Genomic DNA, 27146 nt, shown 5'->3' with positions numbered 1-27146 from the left:
CCTTAGCGACACTTTTCTTTTATTACCTAACTTATATTCACACGAAGCACCTCATTGATTTAAAAATTAGGGATACTAGACAATAAGCACTAAGAATTGTGGTCCTAAATATTTATAATCATGAAAAAGTTTTTTGTTTTAAATATTTTTCTTTGCTTTTTTCATAATTATTAAAATTTAGGAGCACACTCACCTTTCTTAGTGCTTCTTCTTTAATATCCGAAATTTTCAACTCGATGTGGCGCTTTAAGTGAAAATAAGTTGAGAAATAAAAAAAGTAGGAGTAAAGTCGAAATCTGGTCACGTGACCCACTCGTCACATGGCCTTAATACGTTTTGGAATCTCGTTAAATTTTAGCTTGCGGGATTTTATAAAATTCAGTAACATATTGCACTAGGAAATTAAAGCTACTGCAGTTTATATAATTAAAATATACTAAAAAATGGTGTATACAATTTTACATCAACTTGAACATTTATTCTCTAATTTTCAACATTTTAACTCAAGTAACATGTCGTTGGAATCGTTATGATTCTATTATTTCGAAAATTTCATTTATAAATTAACAAGTGCGAAATTGAAAAAATGTTATATTCGAAATTTAAATCCTCATTAGGTACAAAGAAGTATCGCTGATCAGGCTCGACATCAGCGGTTCGGCTGAGTGTCTTGAGTGGAACTCCACACAGGTAACTAAGGGCGGAATCGTCATCTGTCTAAATGTCCTTTTGTTTTCAATTTATTAAAATAAAGCAAATATAAAATAAAAGGATTTTTAAAACCCTTGAAATTCAAAATATATTACACCAAACTCTCGCTTTTAGTCACCTCGATCTCAGCCTTCCTAGAACTGCTGGCTCACGCAGTTTCCCAGGGGAGTAGGGCGAGAGCGGTTGCGACATTATATGTGTAGATATATATTCCAATTGGAAACGAGTCAGGCAGCGCTCACTGTTTACGTTTCTGTCCCCCGAAATCAATCCAAGGCCATTTACAGGCAACCCCCGAAACTTGACTGAAAGCGAGAGTTTGGTATATTATTATTGAAAAAGGAGTGTAACACTTAATCCCAAATTCAGTTTTCTTCCAAAATGATACTTTCTGTCGTTTTCGCACCTATTTCAGTAAAAAATGAGTATTTTCAAATTCGTTACCCAAAAATTGAGAATTCAAATGCGCTAAAATATTTTCATGTTCCAAAGAAATGAAACTGCATAAATGAAGTATACAATATCATCCAATTTTTTTTAAGCAGTATGATCGTCATCATAGGATTTTCACTAGTATTTAAAAATTGGAGTTTTATTATAAAAATTAGAATATGTTATACTGTTACTGCCATTTTTTTAGGGGAATAGAGTGGTTGAAAGTGGAACTATTATATCGAAAATTGATTGTTTTGTGAAAAATTCATCATTTGAGTTAAAAATTAAGCTGTTTTGTTAAAATTACATTTTTAGTTCAAAATTCAACTGTTTTATGGAAAGTGTGTCCTTTTGACATTAAACTTCAGCAAGTTGCTAAAAAATTCCAGTATTTGGTTGGAAAATTAAACTTTTTTTTTAAACATTTACTTTGCTAAATTGAAATCTATTTTTTTTCAATGAAAATTTAATTATTCCAGTCTTTCTTAAAAAGTGATTTTTTCGGACTATAAATTCAACTGCATGCTTAAAAATTCATTTTGTTTGTTCGAAACAATTTCCTACCGCCTAAGGTCAATCAATATCTTCTTAGTTGAAAATTCAACTATTTAGTTCAAAAATCTTTTTTTTTTCTTGAAATTTAGATTTTCTTGTTTAAAAGTGCAACTATTTAGTTTAAAATTGAATTGATTTATTTAAACTTTCCTTTTTTAGGAAAAAAAATCTTTTAGGCCGAAAAGGTAACTATTTGATTAAACATTCACTTTTTTGTTAAAATTTCATATTGACAGGTTCAAAATTTAACTCTTTTGTATAGAAAATACTTTTTTTTTCCTTAAAAATTCAGCGATTTCATCGAAGATTTTACTCTTTTGTAAAAGTTTTTTTTATTTGAATATTAATTCCTTTTAGCGCAAATTTAAGAATTAAATTTTTCGTTGAAACTTGATTTTTTAGTTTTAAAAATTCAACTATCTGGTTAAAAATCTATGTATTTTGTTGAAATTTCGACTTTCTTGGTAACAAATTACTCTTCCTGGTTGAAAATTCAACTACTATCGGCGAGAAAACTATGACTGAAAAATGTAAAAAAAACTAAAGATTTTCGGATACATTTAAGAACAGTCAAGTTTAGAGCATTATTTCTTATACAAGGGGCGATGGGAAAAATTTGAAAAAATTCATGAGTATGAGGAAAACTGTTGTGAACCAGTTTCAGTTAAGAAATTTTTAAAATAATAAAAATTGTTGCTTAACAACCAGCCGACCGCTGGTGCCTTTCCTCGACCCCTGGTTTTGAATTCATATTTGGCACCTGCCCACGAGTCGAAGAAAGGGACCAGCGGTCGCAGTAATAACAAATGCCCCCCCCCCCCTACTTTCTGTAATTTGTTTTCCAACAAAAAAAATATCTAAAAATATCGCGATTTTCACAAAAAATAAGAATAACACATCCTTGCGGGTAATTGAAAATAAATACAAAGCCTATCCATTACAGTTTGCAGTTTGAATCACTTTAATATATGTGATAGAACTGAAGATAATATGGTTGCACATTTTTTTACTTTTAAGTAACAATTCTTATTATTTTTTAAATTTCTCAACTGCAACTGGTTCACAACAGTTTTCCTCATACTCATGAATTTTTATAAATTTTTCCCAAACGCCTCTTGTATAAGAAATAATGCTCTAAACTTGACTGTTCTTAAATGTACCCAAAAATCCTTACTTTTTTTTTAATTTTTCAGTCTGCTAAGCACAAAAATTTTTTTACATAAACGTCTTTAAGCTCATTTACTTTTAGGCTAAATTCAATACTTTGATATTAAAACTTAAAATCTTTTTTTGAAGTATCAAAACTATCATATTGTTTGGTAAAAAATCATCTTTTTAGTTTGAAAATTTAACTTCTCGGTTCAAAGGTGAGCAACTTTCTTAAAAATTCATTTTTATTTTTGAAAATTCATATTTTTTTTGTCAAAACTTCATCTTTTACATTAAAATTTAAACTACTTTGTAGAAAATTTATCTTTCTCAGGATACAAATTTTTTTCTCATGTAAATGTAACTATTTATATTAAAATTAAATTTTTAGTTGAAATTTTAGATTTTTGTGTTGAAAACTCAACTGATTTTTATAGAATAATCGCCTTTTTGTCTCAGAAATTTAATAATTCAGCAGGACATTTGTTGTCGACTTTTTTCCCTAAATCATAAACAGGAAATTATTCGACATTTTTTTTTGAAAACCGCTTTTCTATATTTATTGTATCTGCATATATGTATCTGGCACGTCGCTTCTGCTTACAAATAAAATTTTCACCCTGTAATTAAAAAATTCAAAATGATAGTATCCACCTCATCATCGATCGCTAATATCGGCGCCTGTCCTATCATTGATCGGTAATATAGGTTCCTGCTAAGTACCAGATTGATATCCGTATAGAAGAGATTAAACACCTTACCGACTGCTGGTATCTTAGCAGGAACACGAACTTTAATTCTAACTTTCCTACATTTATCATCATTTTGCGAAATATATAATAACATGAAACTTTCGAACATGTTTTGCAAAATTAAAATATAAATTTCTAATAGTTTTTATTCTAATTTTAAACTTATTAAGATCATGTGACGAGTGGATCATGTGACCAGATTCCTAACTTACTGACACTTTTTCTATTTCGTAACTTATTTTCACACGAAGCGCCACATCGATTTGAAAATTTGGAATTATAAATAAGAAGCACTAAGAAAGATAGGTCTGGTCCTAAATTTATGTAATTATGAAAAAATAAATTACTCACAAAAAACTTTTTTTATAATTATACAAATTTAGGATCAAACCCACCTTTTTTAGTGTTTCTTATTTTCAACTCGATTTGGCGCTTATTGTGAAAATAAGTTATGAAATAAAAAAATGGTCCGCAAGGTTTGAATCTGGTCAGGTGGCCCGCTCGTTGCAAATTTGAGATCTCCGCTGACAAGGATCGGTGGCAGTAGGCTGGTGGTTCCACAGCTGCCTGTGGGGAAGTTAGGTAGGGGGGGGGGGTAGAGCAACATTTGGGAATCAAGTCCCAAATCATCATTCCTAAGGTCTGCTGTTTCTTTCTGTTTACTTCTCGCGGTGAGCTTGCTACTTTTACAGAAAACTATACAGGAAATTAAATGGCGGACGTTGAAACAATTAGAAATGTTAAAAGAATTAAAGAAAAAACAGACATTGGAAAAAAACGAGGAATTGAGACTTCAGAAATCGAAAAATTAACTGACGACTGTCTAATCGAAATTTTTCAGCATTTGCCGACAATAGCTGAAAAAATCCGTATAGAAAGAGGTGAGTTATATTTCATAATTATTACGTATTGTTTGCTTTGAATGATAAGAATATTTCCAAAAATATGCTTCTTTTTATTGCAATAATGAAATTATTCAATTTTGCTTTTATTCACATAATTTTGCAATACAATTTTGACGTAAATCTAGCTATCAAATTAATCGAAAAATTCCCTTGAACTGGTAAAAAATTAAAAATAATTAATTAGCATATATGCTTTTGAATATTTTAGATAAAGATAAAATCTTGGAAATTTGATTTTTCTCCTTAGTCAAAAATATTTGTTGAATTTTCAAATTAAAAAGGTCGATTCGTACCCAAAGACATGAATTTTCATCTGAAATAGATGAATTTTTAACCAAAGAGGTGAGCTTTTAAACAAACAGTTTTATTTTGAACCAAAAAGATTAATTTTGAATTAAAATGATGAATATTTAACTAGAATACTTGAGTTTTTAACCAAAAATATGAACTTTCACCCACAAAGATTAATTTTTAAACAAGAAGGGTAATTTTCCAGTAAAAAGACGATTTTTCAATAAAAGATATAATTTTCAATTGAATAGTTCAGTTTCGAACTAAAAAAGATCAATGTTAAACCAAAAATTTAATACTCAAATTGAAAGAATTTTCTAGAAAATAGTTCAATTTTCAACCAAAGAGATGAACTTTTAAAAAAGAAGTTTAACTTTCAAACAAGAAGATTTAATTTATAACAAAAAGATTAAAATTTAAATAAACTGATGAGTTTTTAACTGGAATAGTTTCATTTTCCCCCAAAAAGTGGAATTTTCAAACAAGAAGTTTAATTTTCTACCAAAAAGCCAGGTTTTCAATCAAATACATAAATTTTGAGCGAAATAGTTAAATTTTCAAAAACAAAAAAAGAACAATTTTCAATCAAGTAATTAAATTTTTAACTAAAAAAAGATCAATTTTCAGCTATGGAGATCAACTTTTACTAAAAATGACGATTTTTCGTCCAAAGGCATGGATTTTTAACCAAAAAATAAGTAGTTAAATTTTTATTAAAAAAATGATTGTTTAATCAAAGAGATGCAATTTCAAGTAAAATTGTAGAATATTCAATCGAAAAAACGTGAAAGTAAAATCGAAAGTAAAAAAACGTGAATTTTCGACCAAAAAGATTGACGTCCACCAAAAACATGAATTTTCGTAAAGATAGACGGATTTTAAACTAAGCAAGATAAATTTGTAATCAAGAAGAAAAGTAATTTTGAAAGCAATAGGTAATTTTTCAAACAAAGTGATAAATTTTAAACTCAAATAATGTATCTCTAACTGGAATATTTCAATTTTAAACCAAAACTTTAAAAATAATAAATTATAACGACAAACATTTTACCTAGAACAGTAAAATTTCCATTGAAGAAAAATAATTTTCAACCAAATAAAAATCAGCTTTTCAACAAAACACCTCATTTGGCAACTATGAAGTTGAATTTTGAATTGAAATTATGAATCTTCAACGAAAAATAATAATTTGAACTTTGAAACATTTATTAAATTCTTATGCCAAAAAAATAAGAATGCTGAACGAAAAATGTAGTATTTGATATTTCAACCGAAAAAGATTTTTAATTTCTAACAAAAACAGTTGAATTCAATATGAGTTGAATTTTTGACTAATGGAGATTTTTTAGTCAACAAAGAGAAAAAAATTTCTAACAAATTGTCAAATTTAGAAGGAAAAAGATGAATTTTCAACAAAGAAGAATAATTTTCTACCAGAAAGAACAAAGTTTTAACAAAATACTTGAATTTTTAACTAAAAACGATCAATTTATAACCAATAATATAAAAGTATCATTTTCAGTTTAATAAATTCGAAACGAAAAAAAAAACAATAACTTTCGAACAAAATAGTTGCAATTTCAACAAGATAGATGAATTTAAATCAATTTTGTATACACAAAAATTTCAACCAAAGTAATGAATTTTCAAATAAAATGATGAATCTTCAACTTAAGAAGATGAATTCTAAACCAAAAAGATGAACTTTTGACCAAAGAGTTTAAATTTCAACTAAATAGTTTTATTTTGACCAACTAGATGCATTTTCAATTAAAGTTATGAATTTTTAACAAAATAGTTCAAATTTCAACTAAAAGGGACAATTTCCTGCCAAATAAATAAATTTTTTAATGGAATTGTTAAATTCTCAGTTTAAAAAATTAATTTTCAGCGAAAAAGAAGTTTTTAAACAAAATATCTCACTTCACAACCAATGAGATAATTTTCTAAAATAAAATTATAAATCTTCAGCCAAAAAAGGTCATTTGTAACAAAGAATATAATGTATCGATTTTGGAAGATTTCTAAAAGATAAGAAGCTTTTTATTCGAATTGTTCATTATTTCGAAGAATAAAGAATGTTTCTTGAAATTCTCGGGGAAAGTTTAACTGATTTTTTTATTAAAAAAGAATAAAATTTGGAGGCAAAGTTGACAAAGATTTTAAAACGTTTTAAATTATTAATTAAAATTTTTAAACAGAATTTTAAACCTAAATTTGTCGATTAGCTTGATTACAAAGTATTATAACAAAATTCGAGTAATATCAAGAGAAATTTAGAAGTTTCCAAAGTATTAACAAAATTAATTTAAAAAGTGAAAAAAATTTAGATTTTTGAATATTTAGAAATAATAGTTTTGAAACTTCTTAAGGATTTAAAAAAGTTTCATGATAATAAGAAATATTTCTAAAAATTCATGTGATAATTTAAACTGATTTTTTATTTTGAGAATTTAATTTTAAAAGAATATTTAAAAGGACCTTAAAACACTTCAGAAGATTTTCAAAGTTGTCAAAACAGTATCTGGAAGATTTGAAGGCAATTTTTCTATTTGTCACAATATTAAGATTTTTTTTTGAAGAATTTAAATAATATTAGCAGATAAATACAATGTTTTGAGAATTACTTAAACGAATTTCAAATTTGAAGAGCTTTATAAAATTTATTTAAAAAATACGAATTTTTGAGGATTCCGCAAAAATTAAAAGCTTTTTAAGAAGTTTGAAAAGCTTCAGTAAAAGAAAAAAAAATCGGCTAAGGTTCCCGACACTTTTTTTATCTGAAAAAATTAATTTTTACAGAAGATTCAAAAAGGTATTTAAACATTGAAAACAATTTCTGAACATATCGCAAATTTGTAAGATTCAAGGGTAATTTATTTATTTTTCAACCAAATTTAAACATAATTCATGTCAATTTAAAACATATTGATTTTCAAAAATTCTGAAAGTCCGAAACTTCTTATAAACTCACTCGAATTTTTCCTTAAATTTTGCAAAATCCTGTAAAATAAAAAATTATACTTTTTCGACTCTCAAATCTTGAGATATTAGCTTAGAAAAGAAATATTTATTCAAAATTTGTAATTTTGTAACCAAAACCATGTATTCCTTTAAATATTACAAATTAGTTCAAATTTCGTTCTTCCTTCACTGAAAACATTTTTTGTTAAAAATTGAATATGATCGAAAATTCTTTTTTTTTTTTTTTGTTCACAAATTTACCTATGATTCACAATGTCAATATTTCGTTGAAAATTGGTATTTTTGGTTTAATATTTTTTTGTTTTAAAATGGAACTGGTAAAAAGTGATTTTTTGAGTTGAAAATTTAGCTATTTTGTTAAAACTTTTTGTCATGAATTCAACTGTTTTTTAGTTAAAATTAAAATCTTTTTATTTGAAATATCATGTCTGTTATTTAAATAATATATTCAATAATTTAAGAAACTATTCTTGTTGGGAAACACGCTTTCATGATTGGATGGTGCTTTCATTTTTCCGCTTAAAATTAAACTATGAAAACTTCAGGCTTAATTAGAAATTTATAGTTATCTAAATATAATAATAATAATAATCATCAATGAATTTTAAGAAATATGCTCGAAGATTTCAACACGTCTTAAATTGTTTCAAAAAACTTTGAAAAGGAATTTGCACGATTTTAAAGCAAAGTTTTTCATTTAGCAAGATTATGCAGTTTTATACAAAAATTCAAATAAGTTTGAAGGATATTTAAAGTTTTCAAAGGTTTTAAAGTTGATTTAAAACTTAGAAAAGTTTTTTTTATTTTCGAAAATGTACATTTTTTAATATTTGGAAATAAAAATTTTGATGAAAGGTTTAACGATAGTAAAAAACTATTCTAGAAATTCATGGGAAATTTTAAACAGATTTCTTATTTTGAAAAATTGACTTAAAAAAATTTTTTTTAAGTATTTTTAAAGATTTAAAAATATTTACAAAATCATCATAGCGGAATGTGAAAGATTTAAGGGCAATTTTTGAAATTTTTCGAAATTTAAAAAAATTATTTAAAATGTTTAAAAAACTAATTTTTTACTGAAAGAAAATTAATTTATAACAAAAGTAATAAATTTTCAAACAAATTTCAATTTTTAAAGGAATATTCAAACTAATAGTTAAATTTTTAAACAAGGAAATGAATGCTCAACCAGAAATATTAATTTTCTAAAAAAGAGAATAATTTTTTACAAAATACAGAATTTTTTGACGAAATAGTTGAATTTCCAACAAAGAAAAGGTTTTTTTTTTTAACTAAAATGATGAATCATCGGCAAAAAAATTAATTTTTAAGAACGTAGATCCACTTTTAATTAAATGCTTAAATTTCTGAAACAAAACGGTTTTCCATATTTTCTACTACAAAATATCAGTCTTTTACCAAAAATGAAAGAGTTAAACTATCACTTGGGAAAATTAATTTTCAACAACAGGAAACGGATTTTTAACAAAATAATTAAACTTTCAACCAAAGTGACGAATTTTCATATAAAATGATGTATCTTCAACTGGAATATCTCGAACAAAAAGATGCATTTTTAAAGAAGAAGATTCATTTAAAAATTTTAAAAAATTCTCCGAAAAAATAACTTTTCAACGAAATACATTAATTTTTAACAAAACAGTTACATTTTTAATTGAAGAAAATTTTCTAACCAAATAGATTAATCTTGAACTAAAAAAATAATAATTTTCAACCAAAAATGGAATCGTAAAATTCTTAGTTAGAAAAGTTAATTTTAAACCAAACATAATAGTTTTTAACTAAAACATTGAATCTTCAACTGAAACCGTTGAAATTTCCAAATAAAACTTAAATCATAATCATAAATTACTCCAATTTTAAAATTCCTTAGTGAAAATTCATTTGTTTAGTTAAAAATTAATTCTTTTTACTTGAAGTTTAATTATTTAATTTCTGAATAAAATATAATTTTTAAATTAATTTATTATATTTCTTTTAACTGAAAATTTAATTATCAACAACAAAAAAACTAACATAAAAAATAGTTTCGTTTCCAAAGTGATGTAACGAGGTCGTAAAGCCATCGCCAAATGTTGTGCCACTGGGTTCCACCGAAGAGAAGAATTTTTGAGGAAGAAGATTAACTTTCAAAGAAAAAGATAATTTTCTAACAAAAGAAAGTCGATTTTTTTAACAAAATACGTGAATTTTTAACAAAATAATTAAATAGTTAGTTAAAGAAACTGCGTTTAACCAAACGGATACATTCTAAACTAAAATTATGAACCTTTAACTGGAATAGTTTTAAATGTATGCCATAAAGTTGAACTTTCAACCATGAATAATATTTGTATACAAGAAAATACGAATTTTTCACAAAGTACATACATTTTCAAACAAACAGTTCAAATTTTTAATTTAAAATATCAATTTTCAACAAAAATGGGAATTTTCACACAAAAAAAGATAAATTGATTTTTCATAATGTATAGTTACATTTTCAACCAGAAATGAATTTGAAGTTAAAATGTTGAATCTTCAACCAGAAAAATGAATTTTTAATAAAAAAGTTTAACTTCTAACCAGGTGATTCCATTTTTATTATAATTCGGAAATATATCTCCTTTGAAATACCACTTTTAAACTCCAAAAGACTACTTGAAGTACTTTATATATCTAAAATTCAGAAAAGGAAACTGAAATTGTGACGATTTCTGTCTTGGAAGAGGGATTTTTTTTAATTTCCTTCTTCTATTTGTGTCTAAATTATACTTATTTTTTATAAAATCACGTTCCATGTGAAAAATTTTCTTTTCCGGTTGAAATTATATTTTCATAACACATGTATCGAAAATTTGACTTTCGATGCCCCCATAGCGGGTCGAAAGTTGTGTTTTCAACCCTAGACTAGAAAGTAGAAACAGAGGACTGCGAAAGTAACTTTACGTTGTAACCGGTATCGAAAATATATGGGGCATTCCACACAAAATTAGCCACCAAATTTTTTTTCCATTTAACTTTTTATTCGGAGTGGGCTAGAAAAGCATCTTCTCTACCTAATATTTCAGTTATATACAAATGTACGCAAGACTATGCAAAAGCAGAAAAATTTGTTCAGAATCGTTTCGAAAAATGTAAAACGATTTCAGGAACACAATCGTTTCACTATGTTGAGCCATACGGAGACCACGAATTGAAAATGAAAGTTTTATCTTCCAATGACACTTTTGAAATATTAAGTTTTTGTAAACCAGAAGTCAAACGTTAATCCAAATCTAAGAAATAGTGCAGTTACTTTTTCGAATATTTGAAGAAAAAGTAGAAATTACAGTAAAAAAATCCTCCCAGTAGACACAAAGTTTGGCGACGTCTTTACGACATCGCCACGACATCTTTACGACGTCCTATGTCCATGTCGTTAAGGTGTCTTTACGATATCGCAAATAAGTCGTATGATCTGACGATGTATTTACGATGTCTCAAAGAAAACGAAACGACATGGACACAGGATGTCGGAAAGATGTCGTAACGATGTCATAAAGACGTCGCCAAATTTTGTGCCCACTGGGCTAACAATTTATAATGCGATTTGAATGATAATAAAAAACCTACCACAATTTATAATTTGAGTCTCAACGTCATTTAACATTTTCCACCTACTATTTTAAATCGTATAAAATCCCATCATTTATAATATAACAGCTTTGCGAGTTCACAATTGAATGCAATTCAGCGCTTAGTGGTGGAAAACTGCTCAAGTCCGAGCTAGTCGTGCTGCGGTTGGCTCCGTGCATGCGCGCCGCGATAATAAAAAATTCACTGCTCCGAAAGTATTCATCTTTCCATTTTCAAATTTTACCAGGATTGAAAAAATTGTTCGGACTACTTTTTTTAATTTAACAAAGAAAAAAAATTAGGTCCAAGTGTGAGGAATTATTATTTGTTTATTAACTTTGAATTTTTTTCATGAAATAAAAAATAAGGTTTTTCTAGGTATGGCTTATTTAAAAGCTGAGGAAAAGACGCGAGTTTTATCTCTTGGACGAATTTTTGTATCTTCATTACATTTTTTAGTATAAGCGTTTGAAAAAAAGCTCTTTTTTTGTGAACGCGGAAAATACGTATAGAATATTTTTCAGTAATAAATAGAAAAAAAATGTTAAATGGAAACAAAAATTAGGTGGCTAATTTTGTGTGGAATGCCCCATTTACATTCTACTTCATCTGCAGTTGTCTGCAGCCATTCTCCTTCTTATCGAAACTCGTTTCGAGAATCGTGTCATTCTAACCTATATCTGTCACTGTCTACGTATTTACAAAGAATAACAACTTTGATGAGACGCAAAGAAGTTTCGGGCATCTCAAGTCAAATTTTATATAAATTTTTTATGAAAAAGTGAATGCGCAAGTCGGGGCGAGGCAACAATTTCACTCGTCTGATATCTGCCCTCGCTTCGCTCGGGCAGCTAACTTCACGCTCGTGCAATTGTCGCCTTTCGCCCTTTGTTGTGCAATATACTATTCCTTACGGAAACTCCCTGTCCTAAGATAAAGAAAGATAATAATTATTTTATAAAAATTCCTGTTCGATGTCAGATAAATGAGGATTAAAAGTGAACAACACGTGATAAATAATTTTTTTTTAAAAATGAGAAAATTATTGTTTATGTAAGATTGGAATGTCATCAATTCGGTTATCAAACTTAAGTCAGCGAAAAAAATCTCACAGAGAGACAAATTTGCGAAAGGTTTTTCTTATAATGGAAAAAATAATCCTCTTTCTCATAAAGTATAAATATTAGAAAGTCAAACTAGGATATAACGTGCTCAGATATATCCCTTCCGAGAATTGACGCCATGCCACAGGTACTAGTAAAAGAAGTTGCGGGGAGTGTGCGGTAGTCACTCAGTCCCAAAACCGGCACAGTCTCCGGATTTCACTAAATAGTGAAATATTATCAACCACCCAGTGGGCACAAAATTTGGCGACGTCTTCACGACATCTTTACGACGTCATATGTCCATATCGTTAAGGTGTCTTTACGATGTCGTAAATATGTGGTATGATCTAACGATGTCTACGATATCGTACAGACACTGTAACGACATGTACATAGAATATCGCAAAGTTGTCGTAAAGATGTCCAATTTTGTGCTCACTGGGCAGATTTTCCATGTTAATGAAATCAGGTTTCATCCCAACTAGATTTAGTTCATCTATACTTAGTTATTGGTATTCAAGAAACAAAATATTCAATCTATGATAATAATAACTTTCCACCAGGTTTACCAATAATCTTCACCTTTGTATGTTCCAGTTTGTAAAAGGTGGCAAAATTTGAGTCAAAGATCGTGGACAAATTTTAAATCTCTTAATTTCTCAGCCAAAACTTGGGGAATGAAAGCCAATCCTTCCGGCGAATTATTACTGATAAGAAGCATCGATTTGGATAAAATTATACGACTCTCTGGAAGATACCTAACAAGAATCATCACAGATATTGGAAAATTTGCTAAAATTTGCAATTTGTTACCCAAGCTTCAAGATCTTCAATTAATCGATGATTGCCTTGATAGGAGTAAAAAATGTGCTGATAAATATTCGGAGCAATCTGCATATCAGCTAAATAAACAGGAAAAAACTAGCCAATGTACATACGACCCTTGGCAAGTGATTATCTCTTGGTTAATATCACACGGTAGAAGAGTTACAACTTTAAAATTGGAAATTAAACATAATCACTACAAAGAAGATGATTTCGCCAGATTTTTAGGAGAAATGAAACAACTGGAATGTTTTCATTTATATAACTGCGAGTATCTTGACTGGAGTGGTACTTGTCTACTTCACTTACCATTTAAGATAGTTCAGGAAATTTTTCTGATATGTAATTATAAGCTGACTTTTGATCGCAATATTATACCTTTGGTAAACCTCGTTTCTGATTTTAAAAAATTACTTCTGTGGTTCTTCGAGTAGCTGAGTGTAATTAAAAAATTTCGTTTCAGATGATCAAACAATGCAAAAAACTCCAGGCATTTGGTCTAGAAGGAGGTGAAGGTCATGCAGATGGAATATTGGAAGGCTTACCTTCACAGTCTAATACTTTCAAGGAATTAAGATTGCAATTTGACAGAATTGAAAACCCGTCTTTATTATTTTCTACAATGTCCATGTTAGTACATCTTGAAAAATTGGATATTGCCCATTGCAACGCTGTGACCGATGAATTTCTAGAAGTAATTAGCAAAAAGTGCAAGAAACTGACATACTTACACATATACAGTAAGTAAATTGCAGACATCAGCATATTTTTTGCCTTTTTCAAACTCCCAATAACAAGAGAAGAATTCAGAATCTGATTTCCCATTAACACGTGAAGTTTCCTCTGTCGAAATCCATTGGGCAAAAAATTTGGCGACGTCTTTACGACATAGTTACGACAACTTTACGACATCCTATGTCCATGTCGTTAAGGTGTCTTTACGATATCGTAAATGAGTCGTATGATCTGACGATGTCTTTACTATATCGCAAAGACACCGAAACGACATGGACATAGGATATCGTAAAGTTGTCGTAAAAATGTCGTAAAGACGTCACCAAATTGTGTGCTACTGGGAAGTTCCCCCAAGGAGTAGACAAAAATCTATTCTTTTTAATCGACTTACAGAAATTTAACAGAAGCGTATTGAGAGGAATTGAAAAATCAAGGAATGCAAAAGAAAGAATAGACAGACAGAGAATAATATCACTTTGAAGACGAAAAACCTAGTCCTTTTAATCGACCAGTTATAAATATTAAATAATTATGTTGATAGAAATAATTTGTAGTATTTTCAAAGAATATTTTTATAATTCTGTTTAAAGATAAATTAATTTATTTTACCTGACACAACATTATTAAATAAATTTATTATTATTTATTATAAAATCTATAATAAGTTTAAACAATATAAAATATTATAATTAAAATTACTTCACGTCATAGCAGAAAAAATTGAAATTTCCAAACTAATATCCCACAAAAATGAATAGAAACTATGCATGTGCACATATTTTGTGGACAGATTAAAAGGCATTAAAATAATCGAAAATACCCCTGGTGGACCGAAGGAACCGAATGGAGCCTCTAAAAAGTACCCATACGTCTTATTTATTTTTTTTTTACTTTTTACCGTCGAAAAAAAACTATGGCGATTATTCCGTGACCTTCCATAGGGAATTTTAACTTAGAATCCAAATTTCAACAATTTGAAAGTTGATTTTTCGAGTTTTTTAAAAACGAACCGAATGGGGTCTTTACGGGTACTTTGTAGAGGCTCCATTCGGTTCCTTCGGTTCGACAGGGACAGCATGTAAGTATGGAATTAAAAATAACTATGAGAGGTCTGTCTATACTACACGGATTAAAAGGAATTAAAAAAATGAAAAATATATTCACCTGCATGGAATACAACAAAAGTACTTAGAAAATTATCGATTTTACCAGTTTTAGGTTCGCCCGGCTTTTTTCTAGAATAATAAATATTTTGTCTGAAAAATTTGGGAAATGATAGCAAACATGCTAACGGACGTCCCTGCACACTTTTTTGCGGGTTAATTAAAAAAAATATTATTTTTCTAAATTTGATTGATTTGCATGGCCCTTAGGAATTAGTATCGATTTTATTAGTGTTAGATTCCCCCGACTTTTTTCCCAGATTAATAAATATTTTGTCATTAAAATCTGGGGAATGATTGCGAACATGCTAAGACGCGGACGTGCCTGCATACTTTTTGTGGGTTAATTCCAAACAATTTTGATTTTTCTAAGAACATTTTTGTATATTTCGAGGTTATGTGTTACAATTCTCCCGAGCGTTATTTCCAAACTATACAATATTTTTGGCCGAAAAATTTGGACTCACACAGAAACATAGTAACTAATGTCCCGGAACTAACCTTGTTTGTAGGCAATTAGAAAAGTTTATTTCATAAATAATTTCCAAATTATCGGAATGATAGAGCTGAAAAACGATCCTAACCTCGAAATAATGCACATGCATAAAAACTTTATTTAGCCCAATGAATTTTTTTTGTTATTATCCCTTAAAAAAGATTCCGGGGACGTCCGTTGTGATATTTTATAGCATCTCCGAATTCAGTTTTTTTTCATGATTAGAGCCAAAACTACGCATCCTATCTAAAATGGTTGATACCAAATTTGTAGATCTTTTTCAAATGCACAACTTTTGTGTACTCATCTTTTACTGTATTTTGCATAGTTTGGCCGAAAAATGCAATTTTTATTATTTTTCATTCCCAGTGGGCACAAAATTTGGCGACATCGTTACATCTTTACGACAACTTTAGCACATCCTATGTCCATGTCGTTACAGTGTCTTTACGATATCGTAAAGACATCGCCAGATCGAACGACTTATTTACGATATCGTAAAGACACTTTAACGACATGAACATAGGATGTCGTAAAGTTGTCATAAATATGTCGTAACGATGTCGTAAAGACGTTGCCAAATTTTTTGCCCACTGGGTTATTATGTATGCTGTTAAAATTTGAATTTTGTTTTATTTTGCAAGTAAATTCAGAAAGCTGTTATGATAATTAAATTTTATGAAACAAGTACTGAGAATGAATTGTTCGAATTTCTGAATAATATGAAAAACCGTACAGAGAATTTTTGAATTTTGAAAAAAGTGGTATCAAAAATATTCAAAATGTGCCCACTTTTTGGATTTTTATCCAAAATGGCTGGCTAACGAATTTTACCTTTAGTTCAGGGCACTTAACGAGCTTACCAAAGGCCAATCTACTAGATTAATTTTTTCAAAAGTTATTGAGTTTACAGTTACATACATGCATACATACAGACACATTCGTAAAAACCTGTTTTTCGGATTCAATTGGTCTTAAAACGTTGACATTTGACAAAAACTGGGGTGGGGGGGCAAATTTTACACATATCTAATACCTTTTCTGATGAGAATGTAATAAAAAAATAATTTCTTTCAGAGATAAACCTATTCTTTCGTTCGGCACTTCTCCCGATGAAAAATGAGCACATTCAAACAAAATTTTTTTAATGCTTACTCTTTCGTTTAAATCTGAAAATATCAATTTTGATCTATTCTTCTCTTCTTACCGGACTTTTATATTCAATGTCTATAGTTTTTTTGCGGTATTCTCTATATATTAATTTTGAATCGAATTTATATTTTCAGACTGTCGTCGAGTAACTGATCGTGGTGTTTCGAGTATCTGTGACTTGGAAACATTGACTTATTTAAGTATATCTGTATTGCCCGAAATAAGATTTCCACCACTGGAAAAATTAAAAAATTTATTAGTATTAGATTTGCATGAGAGTCAAAATATACAAGAGGAATGCTTATTCTGTTTTTTGGAAAAAGCACATCAACTCCGGGCACTTGATGTTAGCGACAGTCCTTTTGTTACTAACTTACTATTGAGTTTTGCCGCTGAGATTGTTAGAAAAAGAAATACTAATATCGGACTTGATTTATGCGTCACTGGAACTGGAGCGAATATAAACTCCCTTGTTGATAAACCACCATTATTAAATTTTGTAATGAATTACGAATTTATGCTACCTGAACAATACGGTATTAAAGAGATTTTTGCAGATATAAGGGATCACGAGATTTCGACATATTGAATTCTCGTACTCAAGTGAAATAATAGTCGACATTGTAATCATGTGAAATACATAATAAAGAATATCAAGCACAATTTGTCTTTTTGGTCGCAGTAGTAAAGCAACAGGTCTACGGGGACACTGTTCTATTCTCTCTGCTGGAAGTAAATGGATAGAGTCTTTATCCGTTTGAATCATTTTCTATCTTCATGATTGAAATGGACAGAACCGATGTATCTATCTTGATCCCACGTCTATCACTTGGATCACTTTCTATCTTTCTTCCAATTTACAATCACCTCTATTCTTTTGAATCCAAATCTTCCTATCCATGTCTATCCGCCACTGATCCACATATATCCTTTTCTTTCCACTCCCAATCCCTCTTCTAGTGTTTCTTTCCAAATGAATCCTTTGCTTATTCACGCCTATCTTTTTCTATTCTTCATGCAATTCAAAATATTGTCTTTCTTTGTCAACCCCTCTCTTCTTATCTCATTGAATCTTTTTCTATCCTTTCTAAAATCTAAGATAGCCTTATCTTCTAGACTCCAATAGTATCTCTATCCAAATGAATCATCCGCGTATCCACGTCTATCCTTAGCGAGGCGTGCGCTAGTTGACGTTCATCCCTGACTCAGAACCGGCAGTTTCCCAGTAGGTGGCTGACTAAAAGTGAGGCACAACCCAGTAGGCACAAAATTTGGCGACGTCTTTACGACATCTTTACGACATCCTATGTCCATGTCGTTTCGGTGTCTTTGCGATGTCGTAAAGATATCGTCAGATCTTACGACTTATTTACGATATCGTAAAGACACCTTAACAGCATGGACATAGGATGTCGTAAAGTTATCGTAAAGATGTCGTAAGGATGTCGCTAAGACGTCGCCAAACTATGTGCCCACTGGGAAGTATTGCACACTCTATAACAGGAGGACCAGCAGACGCCTTTGCAGAGATCGAACTTCGGCTACTAAGTCCTAAACCTAGGGAATCTTGTTCTTAAGTATATAAACCCTTGCTGGTTTAATACTATTTTTCGGGAGTTTGAAATTCGAAATATATTATTATTTTCGAAGCAGATAACAATACTAGATTTCTTATTGGATTCAAATGGATAAAAATTAAAACTATTATATATAGTTGATAGTGAGTAGTTTGGAATAGATAAAGATAAGAATTTGTGAACAACAAAGATAGAAAAAGATACACGGAAAGAGAAATTGGCCTCCTAGCTTACCAGCCCCATGCGCCATGGCAGCACTATCGGACTAGTGGCCCCACTGTCTCTCACTGAAAGCGTGGGGGCGCCAGTGTTGATACTTGGAGAAACAACGAATTTTGGACTCCAGGCTTCCAACTCGGAGTAACTCTCAATTCCGACCGGCGTTGGCACCTATACTTATATTACTCATGACCGCACCGCATTAATCTTTCATTCTGACTAGTTGGAATGTCAGCGTCCAAGTATTGGGCAAACCACACTACCAGTCACGCAAGAGCGTAGACCGCTGACTCGCCTAGACCGCCATTGACCAATTTGTGGTGAGTTAGCAAGCCAAGCGCCATAAGCAACTAGCGCCACTAGCCTCGGGAGGTTAGGAGGCCACTTTCCCTCTCCGTGTAGGCCCGTGGGACCACCATTAGGGATAGAGTAAGGGATAGAGAAAAATAGACGGTTGTGAATACCATGGATAAAAAAAGATAGACTGTAAAGGATAGAGTACACGCGACAGACAAAGTGTGGCAAGAAAAATATACAGTTTTTGGGATGCAAAGTGTGCATTTGAGAAGGATTGAATATCTATATTTTTCTATCCATACGTTTCTATCTTTTTCAATCTTGTTACTTCCAGCAGGGCTGAGTTAAGTGGCAGTAAACTAGCTACTGGTCATTTACCGGCAGATGATAATGGTTCGTGTAAGTGATAAGGGACTTAAATTACAGACCGATGGCAGGAAGGGAATCTACATTAGCGACTAGCATTTAGTCATTAGAGTCTCTTGTAGGTGGCGCACAGGGCTAGGGGAATCCCCAAGTTCTAGAAATATAGGTAGAGGGTGCAGAGAATATTAAAGAAAGTGAAAGATGTCCTATGAATGCAAATTATTTTTCCGTATAAGTGTTTCAGCGATCATTAAGTTTCTGGGAAGAAACTAGGTCTGAAGGTCGCGAAATTCAAATCCAAAAAGTATTTTAAAATATTTAATTACCTGATTAATTACTATGTAAATAAGATACCCTGGCGGACCGAATCGAGCCTCCACAAAGTACCCGTAAAGCCCTCTTTGGGTCCCCATTCGGTTCCTTTTTAAAAAACTAAAAAAAAACAGCAAAATAAATTTTTAAATTGTTGAAATTTGGATTCTACGTTAGAATTTGCATTAGAAACTCATGGAGTAATCGCAATAATTTTTCTTGTAGCGTTAAAAACTTTAAAAAAATAAAATACCTGTCATTTACACGTGCCGAAGGCGCCTTCAAGTGCATATTCTTTTAGTAGCAGTTAATAAGCGTCCCGTCGGTAACTTTAAGTTTTTTGTCTGGATGCTAGCGCCACGCAGTGGAAACCTCAGACAACAACGCTGAGATGTAAGTTAGAGAAGTTTATTTTTAAACCAAGAGCGCAACACACTACTTGAGCTATTATGGATGCGCTTGAAGTCACCTTCAGCAGAAGTTAATTACATTTTTTTACATTTTTAACGCTGCAAAAAAATATTGCGATTACTCCATGAGTTTCTAATATAAAAATTAACGTAGAATCCGAATTTCAACAGTCTAAAAGTTGACCTTGCTGTTTTTTTGAATTTTTTAGAAAGGAACCGAATAGGAACCCAATGGGGTCTTTGCGGGTACTTTGTAGAGGCTCCATTCGGTTCCTTCGGTCCGCTAGGGTAATTAAAATTGATTTATTTTTTCGAAGAATACATATTTTATTTCTAAAAAATAACCAATACAAATGGGTAAAACTTGTAGAAGTATTCATAACTACTTATTATTAGCCGTCGAACTTTTAAGCACACTAATTTCACTTACATAAATGATGCCGACGAATTATTCTTCGTTGGAGCTGTTAAAATTACACTCTCACCACTTGGAATCTATTCGCCCTCTTTGCTGTCAGTGCTTTTCCCTTCACGAGCATCTGTTATTCTACAATTAAATTCACCTTTACGAATTACTTTGTGATTGTTGCAACTTATTATTAAAATTTATTCTTTTTTTTTGTGCATTTTTATATCTTATTAGGCAGGTTATATAGATGCCCTTCATATTGTTTCTACGAAAACAATTCCCGATAATAATGCTATTAGCATTAAAAAGTATGTAAGACATAGCATCGGTTATTTTACGATGTGAGGATTAATTTCGACACAGAAGGTTCTTTTGAAAAATAATTTTTGGAACTTTTTATCATAATTTTATATTTTTGTAATTGATAATATTTGAGCAAAGCGAACATTTGACGGTAAAGAGATGTATTCTTGTGTACAATCCTACTAGATTTTGCAAATTGTATGCTTTTGGAGCGCGTTGTAATGCTTCAAACAAAAAATTTATTTTTAATTTATTGGAGCTCACGTCTGGCAGCTCCGATTGGCTTTAAAAGGAATTGAAATCTTATTATTTTTGCCGCCTAATGAGGATTAAAAAACGAAGGATAGAAACAGCATTCTTAGGGATTCAAAATTTGTAATACCTTTCAATGTAAAGGGCTTCTTACCAGATTATTTACACTATTCTTGTATTTAAGTTGACAGGTTCGCTACTGCAAGTCCAAAAAACGAACATTATTTATTTTTTATTTTACTTTAGTTGCAACCACAAACACTGCAGTAATGTGCAATTTTTATTGAAAACCGTTACGATGATACTTGTATACAAAACATTTTTCACTGTCAGAGAAGACGCATTGTAGAAAGTCAACGTCCCGTTGAAATACCGAAGCTTCGTCTCCGATGCGGCAGAGTGTGCTAGTGTCAAGTGTACGGTCTTTTTTCACTCTCTATAAGGATACCTTTTCACAAAGGCCTGTTCTGAATTACTCGTGGAATTAATATTTTTCAAAGGATTCATTTCTAGCTACTTTGTTGGTTTATGACAAATTCGATTGATTGATAACCTAGATACAAACTCGATGTGTCAAATTAATTGAACGATTAATTGAAAACGGGTCTCCGTGAAAAGGTATCCTAATACTCACACTATCCGTGTGACTCCTATCTCGGTAAAACAGTGACCGGTCCTTTACCAACAGACGATATCCATTCGTATCCATGCTAAGGTATCACCAGTCGATAAGTTGTTACCGATAATATATGACGTCACGGCGAAAACAGATTGACGGTAAATTCAAAGTTGCATTCACCAATCTTGCTGTATCACGATGCCGTAACTTTAGATTTTATTTTTTTATTTGGAGCAGAGCTTAATTGTCTTCCAGATAGTTTCATTTTTCACTAAACTAAATCGGAGAAGTCCTAGGAGCAACAGTATATTTCCGAGAAAATTTCCAAATCAGTGGTGAGCTCCAAATCCGCTTTTTTCAATCGTGGCCAATAAATAAATAGTTTAAATTTTAAGTTTAGATGGAAAAGAATAGATGCAAAATGTTGTTTTCATAATTCCCTGAATTTCTCCTACTTAATAGTATTCTAAGACCAGAGATTAAATTTATTTTAATTTTAAACAAAAACGTATTATTTTTAATGGTTGTTTAAAGTTCCTTTGATATAAATTTCTTGGCTTTATACCTTTCTTAAAAAATCACTGAATTCCCCCTGATTTTCCCTGACCCTTTCATAATTTCCCGGATTTGCCTGGCCTGCAATCACTGTAACATTCGTGGCGTGTACTGTCCCAAATGTGACATTTAAAAATCTTTAAAAAGATAGAATATTTTTATTTAATATTTTTAGAAAAAAATCGCATTCTAATTTTCAAGATTTAAACATTAAAAATTTCTAATCACTACAGTTATTATGCGCTTAAACAAGCATTTTTAAATTATTATACTTTTATCATAATCATATTTAATATCAGCTTAAATACTTTAACATGTGTTTTTTAAAATAAAAAAAAGTTCAAATTTCTTGTATTTAAATATCACCTGCTTGTGACTAAAAACTTCTCTTTTTGGCTTGAAAATTAAAAAATTTGGTAAAAAGTTCTACTATTGGATAAAAAATTCAACTGTTTTGTAGACAATTCGTTTTTTAAATTTAAATTTAATTTTTTGAAATGAAAATTTAACTATTTTATTTTTCGTTACGAAATGATCTTTTTTACTATAAAAATTCAAATATTTGTTTAAAAATCGCATTTTTTATAATAAATTAATCTTTTTATTAAAAAATTAAATTGTTTTGTTAAAAATTCATGTATTTTGTTGTAAATTCTTTTTTTATATAGGAAATTATTCTATTTCGTTAAAAATGTAGCTATTTGATTATAAACTTATGTATTTGGTTGATAATTCATTTATTTGGGTATAGAAAATTATTTTTTTCGGTTCAAAGTTTATCTATTTTCTAAAAAAAAAAAATTTTTGTTAAAATTGAATTTTTTTACTGAAAACTAAACTATTCTATTTTTATTAGAGTTTTTTAGTTGAAAATTCAACTATTTGGTTGAAAATTTAAGTATTTTGAAAAAAATGGTCTTCCTTGGTTAGATTTGACTGCTTATGATTTAAAATTAAACTCTTGTTTTCATGAAATATACACTATTACATTTTTTGATGAAAACTCATCTGTTTAGGTTGAAAATGGGTTTTTTAACACACTTTTTATTTAAGTCATATTTTTGGGCTAAAAATTAACTTTTTAGTCGAAAAATTATATAATTTGTTAAAAATTTGTCTTTTTCTGTAATAAATTAATCTTCTTGGTTGAAAAATCTACTAATATTTAATAAAAAAGATTTATATTTTGTTTTGAATTCCTCCAAAATTCAACTCCTTTGTTGAAGTTTAGTTATTGGTTATGATTTGAAAATGTATTTGTTTAACTTATTGAAAATCAATTTCTTGTGCAAAAATTTAACTATTCCATTTTTCGTTGAAAATTATCCTTTTTAGCTTAAAAATTATACTATTTTGTAAAAAATGGTTTGTTTGTTTAAATTCATCCGTTTTTTATTTAAAATTAAAATCTTCATTGGTTTTTGGAATATTTTTCAATCCTTTGAATTCCTTGGAATTGTCTTAAATTATTCTGAATTTTTTCAATTTTCTTTCAATCTTTTGGACTCTTGAATCCTTTAGAATTATTTCGAATTTTTTCAATTCTTTCCAATGCTCCAGAATCCATTTCAATTCTTTGAATTCTTCTCAATTTTACCTAAAATACTTTTGTACTCTTTGCATTCTTTTAAATTCATTGAATTATTTTGAGTTGAATCAAACTCTCTATAATTCTTTCCAACTTCTTGAACTTTTTATAATACTTTAAATTCGTTCTAATTTATTGAAATTCATTTAATTATTTAAATTATGAACATTACGAAATTGAACGTAGTTGCGTCTTTGGATTATTTTTATTCCATAAATTCTGTTTAATTTTCTTAAAATCTTTTGGACTCTTTTGAAATCTTTTCAATTTATTGAAATCTCTAGAATTCTTTAAAATTCTTTTAAATTCTTTTGAATCCCCTTGAATTATTTTAATTATTTTAATTTCCTTTCATTCATTTGAATTATTGCTTATTTCCCCGAATTCGTATAAACTCCTTGAATTCTTGTGAATTCCCTCGAATCCACCTTGAATTATTTCAATTCTTCTCAATACCTTGTATTCATTTAAATTATTTTAATTCTAAGGATTACGGAATTAAATCCAGTTATATATATTTAAATTCATTTGAATATTCTTCAATTCTTTTTAATTTTGTTGAATTATTTCAAGTCTGTTGAATTTTTCAAATTCTTGTCAATCGTTTGAATTGATTTCAATTTTCTAATCCCCTAAATTCTTTCCAACTCTTTGAATTTTCTTTCAATATTTTGGAATCGTAATTTCTTTTAAGTTTTTTTCATTTAATGAATCATCACTAATTATTTTGAATCCTTTTCAATTTGATTAAATCATTATTAATTAATTTAGATTCTTTTGAATTTTTGAAAATTACCTATGTAAGAACAAAATTAGCATTTACACATTATACCACGAGCCTTAGCAGCAAAAAAAAACATCAGATTTCGTTGGAAATTGAACTATTGAGTAAATACTATGTAAAAAAGTAGACTTTGGCACCCTAGTGCGTCCCCTTGAGAAAATAAAGCCCCCCCCCCCCCCCCCCCCCATTTCATTTTTCGAAAGCCCCTTTTCATCTCGAAAATGATCTTTGTAATGGAAAATTGATATTGATCTGGAATTGTTGACTTTGAGATCGACTGCGAAAATTTGAATGAAGGGAAGGGAAAGGAAAGGGTATATATAGTGGGTTGCAGAACCGGGAGGCGAAGCCAGACAGAGGCTGAGGCTGAGGCTGCCCTGCCAAGGAACCGGTTTCAGCGAGCCTCTTTTTTCAGTCGACCAGCGAGCCACCATCTCGTCCTCTACCACTGGAAACTACTCTCTATTGGCTCTAAAACACCATGCCTTTTATGATTAATTGTCTGTGATTCCTGCCCCAGGGTAAAATCCACGAACTGGATACTGACTGCTATCCATAGATGGCACCCCGAAGAACTCTCGAGGCCATCTTCGTTTTCCTCGTTTCCCCCTGGCCCTGATCAATTTCATTCCCCTACAGCCAACATCCTACAAAAACTCTTGCTTTCTTTCCTTCTTTCTCTCTTTTATGCGACTCTGTCCCATTTTTTCTTCTTTCTCGTCTTCATTTTTCATTATTTATTTACATTGTCCAAGCATCGTTTTAATTTCGAGACTTCATTTTTTTGTCATTTTGTTGATTATCTGAAAGACCCCCTATTGTTTAATTGTTCTAGTATTATTTTTGGGACAAATTTATTTTTTTACAGTTTGAATCAGTTCATTGGCTATCTAAAACAGCCCTTATTATTATTTTAGATTATTCTCAATTCTCTTTAATACTTTTGAATTATTTTCCATTCCTTGAATTCTCCCTAGTCGTTCTCAATTCTGTTTAATTCCATTTTTCTTCAGTTTTTCTTCAGTTCTATCGAACTCTCTAGAATTCTATTAAATTTCATGAAATTTTTTTGAACTCTATGGATTCTTTTGAATTCCTTGTTCATTCGAATTCTTTTCAATTTAAAAATTTTGTTTTAATTTTCTTTAATCCATTATGATTTTTTTAGTTATTAGAATTCTTTTCAACTCCTTGAATTCTCCTTAATTGTCCTAAATTCTTTTTAATTCAGTCTTTTTTCATCTTTATGGTAATTCTCCATGAATCTACTAAACTCCTCTAATTTTCTTGAACTTTTTAAATTCTTTTTAATCCTTTTTTAATCCATTTTAATTATTTGACTTCTAAGAATTGGGCAACTGAATTTAGAATAGTAGATATCTTTTAATTCTTTTGAATTCTGTTTCATTCTCCTGGCTTTCTTTAAATGCTTTGAGTTTTAATTTAATCTTTTTGACTTTTTTGAATTATTCTCAGTTTTTTAATCCTATAAAATTCATTCGAATTCTCTAAAATTCGTTTGAATTCTTTAGAATTTGTACCAATTTTTTAAATTAGATTAAATCCACTATGAATTCTTTGGATTCTTTTCAAGTGATTAAATGATTTTTAATTCTTTAAAATTCTCTAGAATTCTTTTACAGTACTTGAATTTTTCTGAACTTTTTGAATTCTTCTTCATCCCCTACATTCCTTTTAATTATATGAATTTTAAAAATTGAGAAATTAAATTCAGAATTGTAGCTATCTTTGAATTCTGCTGCATCTACCTGGATTCCTTTTAATTCTCTCAGTTTTTATTTAAACTTTTGGACTCTTTTGAATTCTTTTGAATTTTTTTAAATTCTATAGAATTCATTCCAATTCTATCAGATTCTTGAATCTACTTTAAACTCTTGTAAATTCTTTGGATTATTTTTAAATCGTGGAATGATTTTCAGTTATTTTTAATTTGCTTAAATTTTTTTATTCTTTTGAAATCCTTGAATTACTTGAGTTCTTTTGAATTATTTCAATTCTATTGAATTCTTTGCATTCTGTTGCATTACTACAAATTGTTTTAATTCTGTTTAATTGTTTGATGTGCAGAACTCCTGAAAATAAAACCAAGAATCCAACGACCAAATTTGGACAACGACCATAAAATGTTCCTATGGTAATTTGAAAAAAGAAAAACACTTTTTTCTTCTAAACAAGAAAAGAAAATAATTTTCCTCCTTGGACAAAAATAAAAAAGAAGAAAGAAAAATGAGAGGGTATCCAAACAAATCCCCTTCCTTCTCTTTTTTATTTCTTTCGTCTTTTTTATTTTTATTATTATCAAATCGCAACAAAAAGCAGCTGTAAAATATAAACACAAACGTTTCGGCACTCATACAACACCCTTATCAAGGCAAACAAAAAAAAGAAAAAAAAATTTTATTTAAAATTAAAAAATTAAAAATACCCAAGCAGGCAAGAACAGCACCAATACACCAATGTTCTCTTCCTGGCACCCGAGAATTAAAAAATAATAATTATTAAACGTTAAATATAATTTTAAATTTGATTTTATTCTCATTTAAATTTCTTTAATCT

General features: G+C 29.7%; 1 protein-coding gene across 1 annotated transcript; it reads left to right on the top strand.

The window, feature by feature from the left end:
* The first annotated feature begins 4247 nt into the window (after positions 1–4247).
* On the top strand, positions 4248–17519 carry LOC117171580. Its single transcript, XM_033359027.1, has 4 exons — positions 4248–4483; positions 13105–13715; positions 13796–14072; positions 17013–17519. The coding sequence occupies exons 1-4, from the start codon at positions 4315–4317 to the stop codon at positions 17465–17467; spliced, it is 1512 nt and encodes a 503-aa protein (XP_033214918.1). The 5' UTR covers positions 4248–4314; the 3' UTR covers positions 17468–17519.
* The last annotated feature ends 9627 nt before the right edge of the window (positions 17520–27146 follow it).

Source organism: Belonocnema kinseyi, chromosome 1 (assembly GCF_010883055.1).
Source record: "Belonocnema kinseyi isolate 2016_QV_RU_SX_M_011 chromosome 1, B_treatae_v1, whole genome shotgun sequence".
Taxonomy (NCBI): Eukaryota; Metazoa; Arthropoda; class Insecta; order Hymenoptera; family Cynipidae; genus Belonocnema; species Belonocnema kinseyi.
This window is presented reverse-complemented; position numbering and strand designations above follow the sequence as displayed.

Bases quoted from the DNA above. Each gene is read 5' to 3' on its own strand.
- LOC117171580 (XM_033359027.1), top strand. From the start codon at position 4,315: ATGGCGGACGTTGAAACAATTAGAAATGTTAAAAGAATTAAAGAAAAA. The intron at 13,716-13,795 runs GTAAACCTCGTT...ATTTCGTTTCAG, and splicing joins ATCGCAATATTATACCTTTG to ATGATCAAACAATGCAAAAA. The intron at 14,073-17,012 runs GTAAGTAAATTG...TTATATTTTCAG, and splicing joins GACATACTTACACATATACA to ACTGTCGTCGAGTAACTGAT.